General features: G+C 42.2%; 1 protein-coding gene across 1 annotated transcript in view; it reads left to right on the plus strand.

Moving 5' to 3' along the window:
• Positions 1-13,959: 13,959 nt before the first annotated feature.
• The window catches only part of LOC125766077 (uncharacterized), a 46,235-nt gene continuing 43,506 nt past the window's right edge, over positions 13,960-16,688 (plus strand). Inside the window, exons 1-2 of the mRNA XM_049431671.1 lie at positions 13,960-14,160; positions 15,561-15,943. Of these exons, the coding sequence (XP_049287628.1) occupies positions 15,938-15,943 (6 nt within the window). The 5' untranslated portion in view covers positions 13,960-14,160; positions 15,561-15,937. The remainder of the gene's footprint in view (positions 14,161-15,560; positions 15,944-16,688) is intronic.

The raw sequence follows: 16,688 nt of genomic DNA on the forward strand, positions 1-16,688 counted from the left end.
TTTACAACCGCGACCAAATGCGACTGCAAGAGAGAGAGAGAAAAAAAACACGAGACACACGGATTCATTAATATTTTTGCCAAAGCACGTGCGGAACGGACGGTACAAAACCCATCCCGGCACATGGTGGCAATTGAAGGTTTAACCTTTTTTAAACAGGTTTAACGATTAATCTGTCGCACAGTTTAATGCGCTTGTGGATTGTTTGCGACGGGTGGAGTTTGACCTGCAGAAATGCTTTCGCTCATATTTTGTTACACTGATAGTAGGAAAAACCAACAACATGATACGTGCAAAGTGCGTAGCTTAATGTGGATGGATGAATAAAAAATGAATTAATCTGCACCAGCTGCATCAGCAAACTACAGACGGTTGGGCGATAGGATTTTTTTTACCCCTCCAAATGGCAGATGATTGATGTTTCGATCTGTTTCGAACGATCCGATTGAAGATTAAATCATCCGGTCCGGTCGCTTTACGTTACGGTCTTAGAGGATTGTCGTTTGTGGCAAAACGGCGGAATGAGAGAACTAGTGGAAAATGGGAAAAATTATTACAAATGACAATAACGAAAAATGAAAAAAAAAACGAGACAAAATCCAAACAACCTCAATTACGTTGGTGTGAGTGTTGCGCAAAACGTATCGTTTGCTAAGCGACATACTTCCATTCGGACAGGCACCGTTGGGTGGATTGCCATTTCTTTTGACTCAGTGCTGTAACGTAATTCGTCACATTTGTAATTTGGAAAAGTACGCCTATAACTTCATCCAGCTCCCCCGTTTCGCCTATTGCAGCAGTGAAGCCCATTACCGGGCGCTCCATCTTTTATTGCCCACACTGTCAGGCATCGTGCGTGCTGACATATTTTAATGATACCTAAAACCAGCGAGATGAGCGTTTTGAAAAAACCAAAAAAAATTACCATGAACGAAGTAATAGTAGAGTGTGCTCCAACGTTATGCTAAGTAACAGAAAAAAAACATGAAAACCGAAACGCATGTCGGTGGCAGTTTGTGGCAGGAGCCGCATTTGTGGCATTATGTTTAATCGTTTGTTTGAAAAGAAATTAATTAATCGAATGACAGCCAGCTCAATCCCTTTGGGTAGTGTTGAAGTATTTTCCAACTTTGCCAACAAACCGTTGAAAAACCGGACAAACGGTGTAGTTCGATGCGAAACACACGAAAAAAAAAAACCAGAAGCAAAACAATTTACCAATTTACCATGGCAGCGAGTAACGGTGGTAGCGGGAAAAGGTTGTGGGAGGAGAGTATTTTAACACCATTTAATAGCGCTGGCAGTATGATACTTCTGGCGCAACGGTGGGTCATCGATCGATTAAGAGCGAAGCGAAACGTCAACACATAATAACGGAAAGGATTTTTTAATGTTTTTTTTTGGTTTTGCATTCGTTACAACGGGAGATCGATTTCCTATTTGCTAGATTTATAGCAGGTCAGGTGTGTCAAAGTAGAATATTTTTTTTTAAATTCAGAACAAGAATCCTGGTGATGGTCCAGAGTAGTTTAAAACTTTGTGAGGACTTTTGATCCAATGTATAATTGGAGTTAATTGTGCAGAGCTTGAGAATTGCTTTCAATTGACTGTTTTCTTGAAGTCATGTCTATGATGTAGAGATTCAGTAGTGAGAAACTGGAGGTGATCTAATTTACTTATCAGGTGCTACAACCTGTTAATTGACTTCAAAACGGCTTAAGACACTATAGATACGACCGAACTATGGAACATCATGTGGCTATATAGATTCCCTGGGAAGCTGGTACGACTTTTGAAGGCCACTAGGATGGAGTGCAGTGCAAAGGGAGAGACTTGAACATGCTGTCGGAATAGTTCGAGTCTCACTGAGGTCTGAGGCAAGGGGACGGACTCTCCTGTTTGCTGTTGAACATCCGAGGCACGATTTTCATCCGTTCTCTCCAATTTCTTGGATTCGCGGATGACATCGACATCATCGAACAGACATCTGGGGCGGTATGCGACGACCCGACTGAAACGCGAGGCCGTTAGAATTGGATTGAGGATCAATGTGACGAAGACTAAGTATCTGCTCGTCGGAGACTCTGATCGTGATAAACTACGACTCGGAAGCAGAGTATCAGTTGGTGGCGATGATCTCGAGGTGGTAGAGGAGTTCTGCAACCTTGGTACGATCGTATCTTCGGACAACAACATGAGCTCCACAAACTCCTGCGATCCAGAAGATTCCAGCAGCAAACGAAATGCACAGTATATCGCACACTGATACGTCCGGTAGTCCTGAACGGGTACGAGTCCTGGACTATGCTAACGGAGGACACCAAGGTGCCAAGAACTATCTTCGGCGGTGTGTGCGAGCAGGGCGTGTGGAGAAGGAGAATGAACCACGAGTCAGATGAGCTATTTGGCGGTGCAGATATTCTGACAGTGGTCAAAGGTGGAAGGATACGATGGCTGGGACACGTGTTGAGGATGCCGGACTCCTGCCCCACCAGGAAGGTGCTCGTCAGCGACCTGTTGGGCACGAGACATAGAGGAGCACAACGATGGCTCGTTGGACAGGATCAAGTGGAGTCGAACTTGTCGTAGATCGGATGCAGCCGTGGATGAAGTACTGCAGCCCTAGACCGAGATTCCTGGAAACTAATTGGAGACCTGGCAATGTCTTCGTGACGTGCTCGACCATGAGCAGGCCAAGAACAGCACGAAGAAGAAGAAGTGCTACAACCGCTTTGGGGTCTTGGCCTGCTGTAGGTCTCCTCTAAACCGCTCACAATCGAGAGCCGTCATCATCCAATCCATTATCCCGATATTTCTGGAAGATGCGTCAACGCCATCGCCTCTCAATTTGGGCCTACCACCCCTCCTCTATCCATGTAGACGACCTCAAAGGACTTGTTTGGCGATATCTCTGTTTGGCTGAGCATCTCCTGTAGAACGCGGCTAACGAAACCCTCCGTCAGTTTTGGACAGAGTCCATGTCTCAGAGGCGTGTGTGAGTACTGGAACTGTAGAAGTTTTGTATAATCCCAACTTGCAGAACATAAACGGCATCTCACAGTTTTAAGGAGACAGCAAAGCTTTGACAACCCTGACACATGAAGCTACTAAGCGAGGAGAGAGTTAACTATCGGTGCGTTTACGGTTGCCGTTCGAGTTCCTTTTTGCCCGCGGTGCGTTTTGTTTCGCCTAATGGACCCCGAAGTGGGTCTGCGAGCACCATCACGAATTGGCTCGTTTTGTTTTGATTGTTTTCGCTTTTAACTTCGCGTACGTTTCCAGCGGGCCAAAAATCCCGCTCGAAACAATTCGATTAGGTACCAACCGAGGCAAACGGTTGTATTCCGTTGCGACAATCGATCGCGCGAAACTAATCTCCGCTTCGAAAGTGGTCCAGTTACGAAGTTGACATGCAGTTCGCGAAGTTACATTTGGAATGTTTTTCACTGTGTGCGTTTTTTTTTGTGGAGATAGACGATTTAAAATGATGCAATGGTAGGACAGCTGGTTGATGAATGGCCCGTTTTTGATGCTGTTTTCCTTCGGGACTGTGCTTTTTTGTGTGTCGGTGAAGGTTAGGTGTCCTTCATAACGTTTGATCGGGTTTTGATTAGATCGTTCGATTGGATCGCACGAATATCCATTAGGGTGGTGTGATTGGTGTGACCTTCAATATTTTCACTATCTTGCAGATGCCCGACGGGGTATGAGGCCATGACAGCTGGTCCCAGATTGGCCTTGGAGGACAAAACAGGTTCCCGTTGTACATGCCCCGAAATCAATCTTGCTCAAGGACACAAATTTTACCGATGGAGCTAATGTATTGGAACGGGTTTTTGCAGCGTTCTATCAACCAAGGTTGATACAATTTCCACCACAAAGGGTTGAAGGTTAGCTGTAAAAGTAATGCGACGGTTTTTGGAGAAAGATGAAGTTGATCTACACACAGCGGCGTCAAAAGAACCACAAAACTGTCAAATGAAAAAAATAAAAATAAAATAAAGCTCAAATCGGTTAACGTACACGTTACACGCATACACACGCTTATGGTTGCGCCATCGTTCGCGCAATATTTGTGCCACCTCATTGCATACAGTGAGACCCAGCCAGAAAGTAAAGAAGTAACAGAGTAAAAAACGAACAATAAAAAGAAAATTGTGCTTTATGCAGCATCAACAAGAAAATGAAAATGGCAACAACCAATATAGAGAGAAGTAAAAAACTCTGCTACTTTTGCAAATATCTTCCGCACTGGTTGACACAAGACACCTTCCCACACGCACACATTACAAAAAAAGAGCTTAGCAAAAAGGATGGGCATGTGATGAAACAAAAACAAAACAGTATGCAAATAGAACGAGGAAGAGAGAGCGAGAGAGAGAGAAAGATAAAAAAAACACGCAAATTAAAATAATAATAAAAAATGACAGGCACCGGTGGTAGAAGTCATGCTGGGCGGTTAAATTTAACTGGCAGGCAAACATACGCACGCAAAAACACAAAATCATTAAAAAGAGAAGGAAACTTCCATTTCGCTCTTTTTTCCGATGCTTTTCTTGCTCTTTCTGTTGTGTGGTGTTTTTTTTTCTATTCACCTTTTATACTTCGGTCGGCGTAAACTTCAGCCGGGAAATGATGGGGACGAAATTCTGCACTAATTAGTTAATGGCTATTCTCGTTTGTTTTCCACTTTTTTTTCTACTTTATTTGTTCACACAAACGATAAAGGTGTGGAGTAAAGCGTTGTGATGTCTTATAAAATCCTGTCATCCAATGGATTCTTAATTTGTTTTTGTTCACCTCCAAACTCGAGAACTCGGGGAGGAGGAAGTTTGTAAAAGATGATCCTCAAAACTTATCGAGTTACTTGATTTGGGGTGTTTTTGTTGCTGTTGGGTTTGGTTTATTTCTTTATCGCGAGCAATTTACCTAAAGTAACCCTTTAGGGGGCTTTGACTATGAAGGGTGTTATTAAAATGATATTAGTCCGCTCAATATGACATACTTTCAAACGTGGCACAGTGATCGGTGGAGTAAGTGAGTCGAATGAAGTCGAGTTGTGAAAACGGTTTTTATTTCCATTTCTTCTGTTCCCCTTATTCGTTACAGTGCGTACTTAACATAGCCCTAAGACCATTATCGTTTATATAATTAATTATACTAAACAATTTTATTTCATGAAACTGCATTCAAAATTAAAACAAATCAGATCTTCAAGATGTGAAAGTCTGATTATTAAAAGATTATTTGTAGTGATTGTTCATAGTTCAAAGAACGAAATGGGGGGGGGGTTACGTTTATTTCCATTTTTACATATTTAGACTTATAATAGTGGTTCTGTACTTAATAAGTAATGGGTACGAATTCTACTTCTCTCCTCATTGCTGAATTTCCTTTTTAGCTACTTGGCTGGTGTAAATTTTTATGACGATTCGTGTTTTGATGAGTAAATAAGGGAAAAATTATTTGGGTCAAAGAACGAAATAAAAAATACATTTCTTCCCATCTGTCATACTTAGTATGTTTACACTAGAGATGAGAATAACGACTCTGTTTAGTGAATTAACTCAGAGTGAATGAGTCGTTATTAGGAGTCAGCTCGTTTAATGACTCATTTCGGAGTCATAAAAAACCATGCATAAGCGTATAAGTTAAGGTTCGGTCATTTTACTAACACATGATTGATGCGACTTTGTTGAAATAAGTTTCTTTTCACTCAAATAATGCTTGAAATTAAAAAAAGAATAAAAAATCAGAAAAAAATTAAAAAAAAAATTTTTCACTCGAAAATTTCATAAGGCTTACCCCTTACGATTTTTTTGGGAAATTTTGCAAAAAAAATAAAATTGTTTTATTTTAATGCCAATGGGTTGCAATGAGTTTCTTTTCACTCTAATAATGCTTGAAATAAAAAAAAGAGTGAAAATAAATGAAAAAAATCAAGAAATTCAAAAAAAATGAAAATTTTCCTCATTTTTGCACCAAATTTTGCCTATAAATCGGTCGGTATCCAACGAATCGTCAATCTTTAACCTGTGGTCGATAGATGGCATCAATGGCTACATTTTCTTCTTGGACGGCCATGCCCTCAGATGTCTGTGCCAGAAGTTATTCGAGGAACCAAGTTCCTTACCCTGTTTGAGAAAATGTAAAATTTTCCTCATTTTTGAGCAATGTAGCAAAAATTTTAAATGTCGTATATTTTGATGGGAATTTGTTTCAATAAGTTTCTTTTCACTTAAATAGTGCTATAAATTAAAAAAAGAATAAAAAATCAGAAAAAAAAATTTCAAAAAAATTTCACTCGAAAATTTCATAAGGCTTACCCCTTACGATTTTTTGGGAAATTTTGCAAAAAAAATTAAATTGTTTTATTTTAATGCAAATTGGTTGAAAAAAGTTTGTTTTCACTCAAATGATGCTTTAAATAAAAAAAAGATTTAAAAAAATAGAAAATAAAATATAAATTTGCCAATCTCCTAAGCAGGGGCGGATCCCGTTTTATGTCCTTGCCGATCAGACTAGCCCACTTGTTCGCTTATACAGGTTTTATAGTTTTTCAGAGCGAGAAGTAAATTCGTTAGTGATGATAAAACGTTTAAAGTATGTTTTTCTTTTAGTTTTTTCAATTAGTTAGTTGTTCAAGAAAACCAGAAATGGCAAATATTCTACTTTAAATATAGTGCCCAATAAAATCCTTCAAAAAATATCCAATGTTCGTCCTATCCAAAAGGTAGAGACACTCAAGGGTTATTTTGTACATCAATAAACTGTCCAGTCACCTTGATGAAGCGTGTTTGCTGGAATTTGCAGTAAAAGTGTTCATGAAAGCCTCCCAAAACTGTCCGGTCATTGAGGGATACGACTTTCATCTGTGTGAGTGTGTGTGTATGTGTATGCGGTTAATATTGAAAAGAAAAGCAAACAATATTCTAACCGCCCCCGAAGATGCCTGATGTCATCAAACCGACAGCGGGTAAAGTGAAAAAACGATTAGATTAAATAACCCTTAAGTCTCGCACTTTAAACCCATACCTACCCATTCCCTATCATCTAGCGCAGAGCGTTACCGTTTCATCTTGAATGGATAAGGGGGAATACAACAATGACGAAAAAAACGCGTACCCGCGAGCATAAAATGACACGCGACAATATTCTTTCACGCCTGGCCGGGGAAAACGCGTGGAAAAGCTACGACGGAAACTCGCTACTCCGGGGCAAACAGAGTGCAATCCACTTCCGGTGCGTTATGGTTTTTTTCTGCCATCTTGGTCCGGGGGTTCTTTCTTTCTTTCTTCATCCACAAAACAGCCGAAGAGAAAAGCTTCACTCAGCCTTGCTATACGTGCGGCAAGGCAACTCAATTAACGGCCCTTCTTCAAACCCTTGGTCCACGGTTGATTTTTTCTTCTGCCATCCGGGAAAAAGCGAGTAAAAGCTGTCATTGCAACAACAAAAAAACGCCCCGCAACGCGCAGCTAACATTCGGGTGGATAGATTTTCGTTTCCAAACCTCGCTGCTCATCCATTTTTCGTGTCGATTTTCCAATTTGGTTGCTTGCTGTTGTTGTTATTGTTTCTTTCTCCTTCGCATTTTGGTTTCGTTTCTTTTGTCGAAAGGATGACGAAATGATTTTGTACTTTGTACCAGCGTAAAGCCCCGTTCAAACGATGGTAAATGTATCGTGTTTGTACGCCACTGGATGGTGATTGAATATTCACCCCCAAAAACAACAAAAAGAAAAAAGGGTTTGCGAAATAAAATACAAAAGGATGTGCTGTTTTCCGCTTCTTCGTGTCAGTCATATTGAATTCATTCTTCCTTAACAAGTGTTAACATACAGCCATGCATTCCCCACCCCCTCCTCCAAAAAAAAACCCAGATTCGGTTCAAATGCTGAACGATTTCCATTTGCCGATTGCGCGCTATCGTAATCTAATAAGCGCATCGAATTTAAATCTTTTTTCCTGCGTCACTGTTTTAACTTTCTAATCATTCTCGTTGCCACATACAAAAGGAACTCGCTTTGAACCGATTTAGTTGAAGGGAAGGTGCAATGCGATCCACAGGAAGCTACTATAAATTCTGTACGTGAAGTTGCAGGCATGTTCCGATGTCTTTCAGTTTCAGCAATGGGTAACGAACTACTTGTAAAGTAAATTATTCCCTGGCTCACTTAACACGGTCTGTGTACTGTAAGATGAGTGTAAAAGGGTACCACAGGAGCACTATCGAAGCATCGAATGCAAGAGAGGGTTGATCGACAAATGTATGACTCTTTGAAGATAGTCTTCAATTACTGGGGGAATATTTTTTAAAGATTTAATGTAAAATTTTTACTCATTATAAAAAAAACAAGAGTGGATATAATATTGGAAAAACTAAACTCCAGTTTTGTTGGAAACGTCATTCAACTATTCCTAACAACCTAACCTCACACCTCAGAAATGAAGTATGAATCAAGCGGAATTTTAAATGAGTTTCCTTCGATCGAATTTTCGATAACGATCAGTAATTACCGGAACGGTTCCGATTGGGAAGGATTGCTTCATTACAACGAGCTGTGCAGGAATGTCACATTTTCTTTTGTGAATGAGTACCTACCGATTTTGCAAAAGCGGTACGTGTGAGAAGCTTATCCGTGCTAGCGTTACGGTGAAACTTTAACCTAAAAGCTTTATCACGCGCTGAACTGGTGAACAAACATGGTGGCACTGTTTAGATGCTTGAATGGAGTAAAAGTAAAATCCCCCCTTTCAAGCGTTTAAACTGTAAAGCTAAATAAATATCTTCCAATTGGTCGAACCGCTCCCGGGGAACCGTAACGCACGGTAACGTGCGAAAGGTGCATGGGAAGTGTCGAATAATTTATTAACTTAAAGCAAATTAGAAGATTTATTCGTTTCCGAAGCGTAACATCGGGTTGTGAACTGGACGACCTGTTCCAATCGGAAGTGGATTTGGAGTGGTGAATTATCCCACGACACTCTGCTAGAATGGTTTTGTGGTCATCGGGGAACGTGGAATGGGGCCCAGGTCGACTCCATTCGGGGTTTTACCCATTGTCCTCGGACTTCTTTGTGGACACTTTTCACACTATTCTATTGTGCTCTGAAGGGGCCATGTCTGGCAGGAATCTGGAAAACTCATACCTAGACGACCCCGATGGGCTTGTATCGTATGGCTGCAGCTGCATCTCAGCTGTAAGTGTACGGAACGGAGGCATCGCACCGTTCTAGCAAACTTCTACCCCTGGTTTCCGCTGAAACTTGGTAGGAAAATAAATTACGAGCATTTATCATGACCTACCGAGCGATGTCTTCCTGCTGAACGATTTGGGGTGCCCTGGGAGCTACCGGCGTACCGTCGACATCTGTGCGATGCTGTTCGTGGAGGGGGGTTAAACTTTGCTTTTTTTTTGCTGGTCCAACAAAATGCCACAGAAAGTTCAAACTGCGGGCAATTAAAACCGATGAACGTTTTACAGCGCATCCCGCAAGTGTTAGAGGCGCCGCATTAAAGCATGCAAGTTACAGAAGGGTTAACATTTGGCCGTTAGAAGAAGAAAAAAACACTTCAAAATAATAAACAACCGACCGAGATACCAATCCAGCCGACGCTCTGGTTGGATGGAAAGAAATGAAAGTAAGCGCACCATAAACTGAAGTAGTGCCACACAATTGCGTTCACTCCCCGCTGCTGTACTAGACCGGTTCCAACTGTCCGGTTGTGGCGATCACTCACATCCGCACCACATCTTCCAAAATTGGGTTGATGTTGGGCAGGTCGGGCAGTTGCGAAAGTCAAGGTAAGCGCACACGCTAATGTCGTACGGAGCAGTGACGCCGGTGACGCAATGGAGCGTTTGGAGGTTGGTACCCTGGTTTTGTGGAGCGCACAACCCGGACCACGAAGTCGGTCCGTTGACACATTCCAATGGACGACGCACTTGCACTAGGGAAGGTATGCTTGATACGGCTGTTGTACACTTTCGCAGGAATTCCCCGTGCTAGGCATGCATGTCATGCTGTGACCGGATGCATCTTCACTGTTGAAACAGATTAATCAGCAGGGTGGATAAGATTAGGGTGCTTTGAGTCTACTGAAGTAAATGCAATTCACCAAAAGATTCCAAGTTGTTATTTTGAAGAGTTCTTGGAGAAATCTCCAATATCTAGAGAGATCTTGGATCTTCGGCGTACCAGGATCTCACCCAACAATTTTGACTGAGGACTCCAATATTGGAAATTTTTAAATCTTCTACCACCAATGTAGCAGTAACTGTGTCATTTACAAAGATCTTTAAAGTACGGCATGCATTAGATAATGCCCAGACATAACATTCATCATGCACAGTAGGTCACTAAAACATACTCATCACCCTGCGGCACTATTTCTGATGATGCTCATAGCTATATCGTAAAAAAAAGCAGACACCTACTTACACGCTGTGACTTGTCTGGAGATTACACCGTCTACCTGCTGTTGATACTAATAAGTGTACAAATAAAACAAGATCTGCTAAACAGAGGTGTGCCAAGGGTGAGTTTGGCCAAAGTGATAACATTGAGAAGACTTTCGGCAACGCTTAATTTGGAATTTGGATTTGGACAAATGATGCGTATAGCTGCCCGCACCCAATACCTTCTCAGGGTTTCTGAGTGCTCTTCCCAAGCAAACGGTCGGTGATTCTTCAATTATAATGGATTTCCATGTAACCTCATTAAACATTTTTAACTACAGCAACTAATGATGTTCTACGTACGTGCGATCCAGCAGAAGTATAGTCGTCACTACACCTTTTTTGTTCTCTTCCTCATGGAAGTGGACGGTCCCGCAGGTGATGATCGGATGAAAGTAAGAGCACCGCAGCCATGCGCGCACCAGTGTTTTTTTTTTGTTAGCAGCGGTCGATAAACATTTGATGAGACGCACCATTAGGAAACGTTGACGAATGGTGCGCGTATGTGTCGGCAAAGAGTCGCGAATAATTAACCGGTCAGATTCGGTGCAAACGGTTCAGGTGAAAGGTAGACCGGTTGGCGTACACCGTCCTTGAACTCCGCTGGTTCGCTCGAAGGAGATGCAGGCGAAGAAGAAAAAAAGAATCGGTCCGCATCTGTCTACCGCTGTTTGGCTGTGGTTTTACGTCATTCACGTGGACACATGGCGTTGATTCGGTAAGAAGTGTTTTCTACCATCGAAAGTTTCATGGTGTAAGAGCGTTACGATGCCGTGCAAAATTCTATCTACATGGATTGTATGCTTTATTTACGGCTCCTTTATTTGGCACGCGTTTTTTCTAATTGACTTTCGCTGCGATAATAGTACACAAGGTGATCGAAACCGAAAAGTGTCAAGTATGAAAATGAGAGCACAACAAAGCGATACAAAAAGCAAAAATTAAGATTTCTTTAAAAAAAACCACACACAGAGAGAAGGAGAGAGAGAGAGAAGGGGAGAAAAAGACGGTATAGACGGACGTACCGGTGATAGTATTCCCTTTTTCGGACCAACTATAATCAGCTTCCAGCGTTTATATGCATGAAACGCATCGGACCGTATCAAAAGATTAGCTTATGAAACAGTGTTCGGTCGATTGGACAGTGCGTTTAGTTGTTCGTTGTTGTTTTGCTTATCAAACTCCACCCTCCTTTTGGGCACGATATTAGACTGGGCAGTTTTTCTTTGCTTTCCACGGTAAAAGCCTTCGTGTGGGGGGGAGGGTTTCGTTTTTCGCGATATTATTCATACGGTACGTAACAGGGCACATTCGGAGGTAGCTACAGAAGGGGGGTTTTCCTCATGTACGTTAATTTGAAAGTGAGTGTCTTAAACTTAACAACAAGAAGTTAAGATTACACAGGAAATCTAACAAGGTGGTGTGGCGGTTTTGTTTTTTTTTATCACCTGTGGGATGAAAGCAAACGACAACAAGCGAGATTCTACCATTTCCTGGAAGCTTTGCTTCACGCAGAACAACCTTCCCCAGGCTGTAGAAGATACTTCCGACATGAGCAGATATTAACACCATCTGAAGTGACAACCTACGCAGTTGTGGCACACGCATCTCGCTTTCATCGTTACCCTCCCGGTACCTAATTAATGTTTTATGTGCCATTTTTATTTGCTGCATTGAAAACCCATTCCCGGGTTCCGCGGTATCTATTTTAACGGCATTATACGGCATCAGCTTAGCAGATGTGCTAACATTGCCATAACCGGTGAGCCCTTTTGAACCGCCGTTTTGCCATTCATGCCCGTGTCAGAATTCAAGGGAACCAATAAAGGCTCGTGGGCAACAACGCGTGCCTCGGCGCGTATTAGCACCCGATTCATGTTCCCTTCTGCTCGTTTTTTTTTATTGGAAACATTCACACCAAGGTTTATAGATAGGAAGTGTGCGACCAGTGACAAAACCCGCCCGGGGACGGGGGTGCGAAAGGTGATTTTGATTTTGTGCATCTTTTTGCGCAACACCTGCACTTTATGGGTAAACATTTTGCATTATTTTACGATGATTGCTCTGTAACTGTTCATAATTTTACGGTCCACACCGTTAGACGTTTGGTGACACAGTGTCAAACGTCACGGACTAGCGTTGTGTCATCCGCTGCTGAGATGTACACTAGCTTAGTGTTTCATTGTGTTTTGTAATAAGAAAACATAAATAATTTTCAGACTTACAAATGTTTTCGAAAGTGTTAGCACGTCGGAATCGATTTTTAATTTTTTTTTACACACGATTAGTAGAGACAAAATCCAACAGAAAACAGAAATAAAACCATCTTAATTAAACAATAGAAAATAAATAAAGAAGTTACAACCATACAAATGACTATTTAATTAAAAATCATTTTATTTCTAACTTTGATAAAAACTATTTAATACTCTCAATTACATAATTATGTCACGTACTGTATCGACTATTTGATTGAAAGAGATGAAGGATACCTTTCTCTTCATCCGTCTTACTCGAACATTCACTCTTCTGGGTTACTAATAGAATACTAATAGTCAATAGTAGAATATCTCCGACCACGCCCAATGATAACAAGCGAGAGAGGAATAGCTATATTTAATTCTATCACGGTTTCTTCTTTTGACAGATGACGCTCTTGGTGTAAGTAATTAAGGGAACCGGATATTTTACTAGGAGTAGTCGAAAAATTAAAAAAAATCCTTGTGCATTTTTTGTAGCTGAGGAGGAGTCTTTTGTAGCAGTAGGAGGTATCTCTGGTGAGTGAATTCACTATCATGGAAAGATACGAAAATTAGGATAGTTTTTCTTCGAACGATGAGCCTTGATTCCTGGCTCTACCAGATATAGTCGAGATTTCTACCAGATATGTATAGTCGAGAGATGAAATAAGCTAAATATCATCGCATTTTGTCACAAACAACTATTTGTTTCGCTAGGTTAAATTATTCATTACGTACACTCTATTTTTCCACACCTCGAGGATATTGCCCTCGTTGTGGGAATGCAAAAACAAAACCAACAAAAACACCTCCACAAGCGCGTTACACTGAAGAATCTAAATTTCATGCAATGAGGTGAAAAAATATCATCTTCATTGCGTGGTAACAATTACACCAAACAAGAACCCCCCCGCGATCATTAAGTGAGCAAAAAAGCTAAATGCTGCTACTTAACCACCTGCTCCCCACACTGCAAAGGATACCCCGGGGGTCGCAGTCATTCTCCATTAGGTGGGTAAGTTGCGATTGCTAAATCCTGTACTGCAGCTTTAATCCACTTGCGGGAAATAAGTAAAACAAAAAAAAACAATAACTGGCCGTCGTCAATGACGTTCGCAAAAAAAAAAAAAAAACAAAAACCGAAAATGATCTTCCTTACAGACCCCACCGAACGTTTGGTAACGATCGCTTCGGGCACCCGAACCACTGGCTGGAGCAGAACCGATCGGCAGCCGAATGTTTGTGGTGCCCCGACCACATCAACGCTCCACGGAGTCGTCTATAAAGCGAAGTACCACCGGTGGCTGTGAAGTCATTCGAACGCTGGTGACCGTCGCCCACGGAAGGATTGTTGTGTTGTGTGTACGCACTCGGTACCATTACTCTGTGCAAGCTCAAAGTACTCGGGTACCACAGCAATCAAAGCTTCGAGTAACGCACTACATACAAGCATACAGGTTAGTTGATGGAGTTGATAGTGAAAACTGTGTGATGAGTACGAATAGCAAGTGACGGAGCAATTGTCTTTGGAAATTACAAAAAAATCGTTAGTGAGGTTGAGAGATGATTTTGAAGTGAGATGTGATACAGTTAAGGTAGCTCAACTACCAGTCAGTGCAATAGACCAGTATCTGAGGACACTCAGATAATTCCTCAACTGTCAGCATTGAGGGGGAAAAAACAGCAATCAAGCAACTCTTCACACCTCCAATCCAGGACAGATAAAGTGCACCAAAAAAAAGCTCCCGAAAAACCTCACATTACTTTCTCTCCACCCAAAGTTCGCGACCGGTCACGTGTGAATTTCCGTTCTCGCTTTGCGCAAAACGTATGCCGCACGTGTTCGCCACACAGTGTTACATCTTCCTGTGCGCAATGTGAACGAATACGATCGGGCGGCTAATAAGCCAGCGCACAGCTTTCGGGGTCTCTGCTTTCTTGCTGCTTCCTTCGCGTATCTTCTTCATACGCTGTACGTACCTCGGCACGAACTTTCTCTGGTGTGTCTCTCCTCCCCGTGGAGTAAGCGTGGACTCCGCTCATACTTTCACCAGGCGGGCATGGATGCGGATTGGCCATATTGCGGTTTTGAATGGGTGGAACTAGGTCTTGTGCACGCTTACGCTTATCGTTGAGTAATATCATGACTCGTCTCTTACCGTTTTACATTATTCGTTGAAATGATGTATGTGTGTGTGTGTGTTTGTGTAAAGCAACCAGACGATAAACTTTCCTTTTCGATCGATGACGTTTGCTGGCCGGTGTGACGTAACCAGACGTTAGCGTGTTGTAGCAGCCCCACACAAAACGCCCCATAACCTTTTTATCGCACAAAACCCATCTGTTTTGGAGGTGTTTCCGGATCATTCGAATTGTAACACTAGTGTTTTCTTTCCTGGGTTTTTTTCGAGTTCCTGTAGAGATTTATGCAGATTTTTGTTTTTTGTTTTCTTTTTTTGTTATATCCAACCAATGTTTATTGATGCTGATTAAAATGCATCCGATGCCATTTCTTTGGCGCCTTATTGTTTTTTTTGTTTGTTACCGTCGGTGGGGATAAACTTCAAGATTTCTCTTCGGCGGGGATTTCCCGCACCGGTACGGAACGGTTTGCTACTCATTCCGTTCCAGTCAGTACATTGACTTACGCGCGCAGCATCAGCCGCGGTAGCTTGTGTGTGAATTTCTTGAGGTTTTGAGTACGCTGTGGGCGAAATCATTGGGAAAGCGTGTGACATTCTTGATGACATTTGTGACGTATACAATTCGTATGGAATGTATTTTGGTTGCTTTATACCAAATAATGAAAACATTTTTATGAAGTATTTTAATTTCTTTTCTTATTTCCTTTCTTCAGGCAATTCATCATTCATCTGCAGTGGACGAGTGACTAATAGTGCTAGTGTGTGTGTGTGCGCGTTTGTGCATCTTTGTTGTGCGGTGGGTGAATATCTTGCTACACGTGTGGACATTTGGTCCGGTAAGGTAAAACAGCAACAAAACCAAAAATACACACCGTACACACGGCAAAGTGATAACAAGACATCAGCGCGTAACGTACCGTAACCGCTTTTTTGGGGGTGTCCGAACCGAACGCGCCTCTTCTGTTGATTTTCTGTTCCGGTGAAAGTGTTTGCATTTTTGTGTGTGTCACCGGTCGCTGCTAAAACCCTGTTTCGTCAGATCAAAAACCGTTCCTGCTTCAAACTACTAGCCACCAGACGATATAGCACAATGAAGGTAATTAGTGATGGGGGACCTAGTCAGAATTCTGCTCCAGTTCAGGTTTCTGGGCTATTTCGTTGATAAGGAGGGAAGTTTTTGAATGGGAAAAAACCCTGGGCAGATGTCGGCAGGGTATCGAAAATCTCTCGAGAATCCTTGAATGCAGTGAATAAGCAATCAGCAATGTTCGTATTCAAATCCGACAAGTTCGCCCATCAAATGGAAATCGACGCTTCCCAACTCCCCAAAAAAACCGGAAGAGCGCAAGCATGGGTTTCGTGTCCATATTTTGTGTTGTTGTGTTGTATGTTTTGGCATGTTTTGATGTGTATCTGAAATATATAGACATCAACCAAACGCCGTATCGGGGAAGACCAAGCATCCTCGGGGTTTGCAAACGATAATAAATAATCGTGTGTTCGCGAAAGCGGACCCACAGCTGCTGCCAGCGAGATTAAAGCCTCCTAAAAGGTAATGAAAGCTGGTTTAAGCCAACGCTTGATCCGCTTCCGGTTTCTGTTGCTGTTGTTGGCGGTTTGTTGCCGCGTCCTTGTCCTGTCCCGGTCCCGGCGTGCAGCATCTTCAACCCGGGCCCCCCTCTCCAAGGTTCGCCGACCACCGATTCTTCGGTACGGCCATGCTGGAAGTGAAACTCGATAATATAAACAGTGGCCAAATGGTGATTGCTCCTCACTATTTCTCCTTCGTCTTCTGCGTTAAGCGAGCCTCCGCCTAGCCGATGTCCAGTGTAATACGTAAT

The sequence above is a fragment of the Anopheles funestus genome, chromosome X, assembly GCF_943734845.2.
Source record: "Anopheles funestus chromosome X, idAnoFuneDA-416_04, whole genome shotgun sequence".
In the NCBI taxonomy this organism is placed as follows: domain Eukaryota; kingdom Metazoa; phylum Arthropoda; class Insecta; order Diptera; family Culicidae; genus Anopheles; species Anopheles funestus.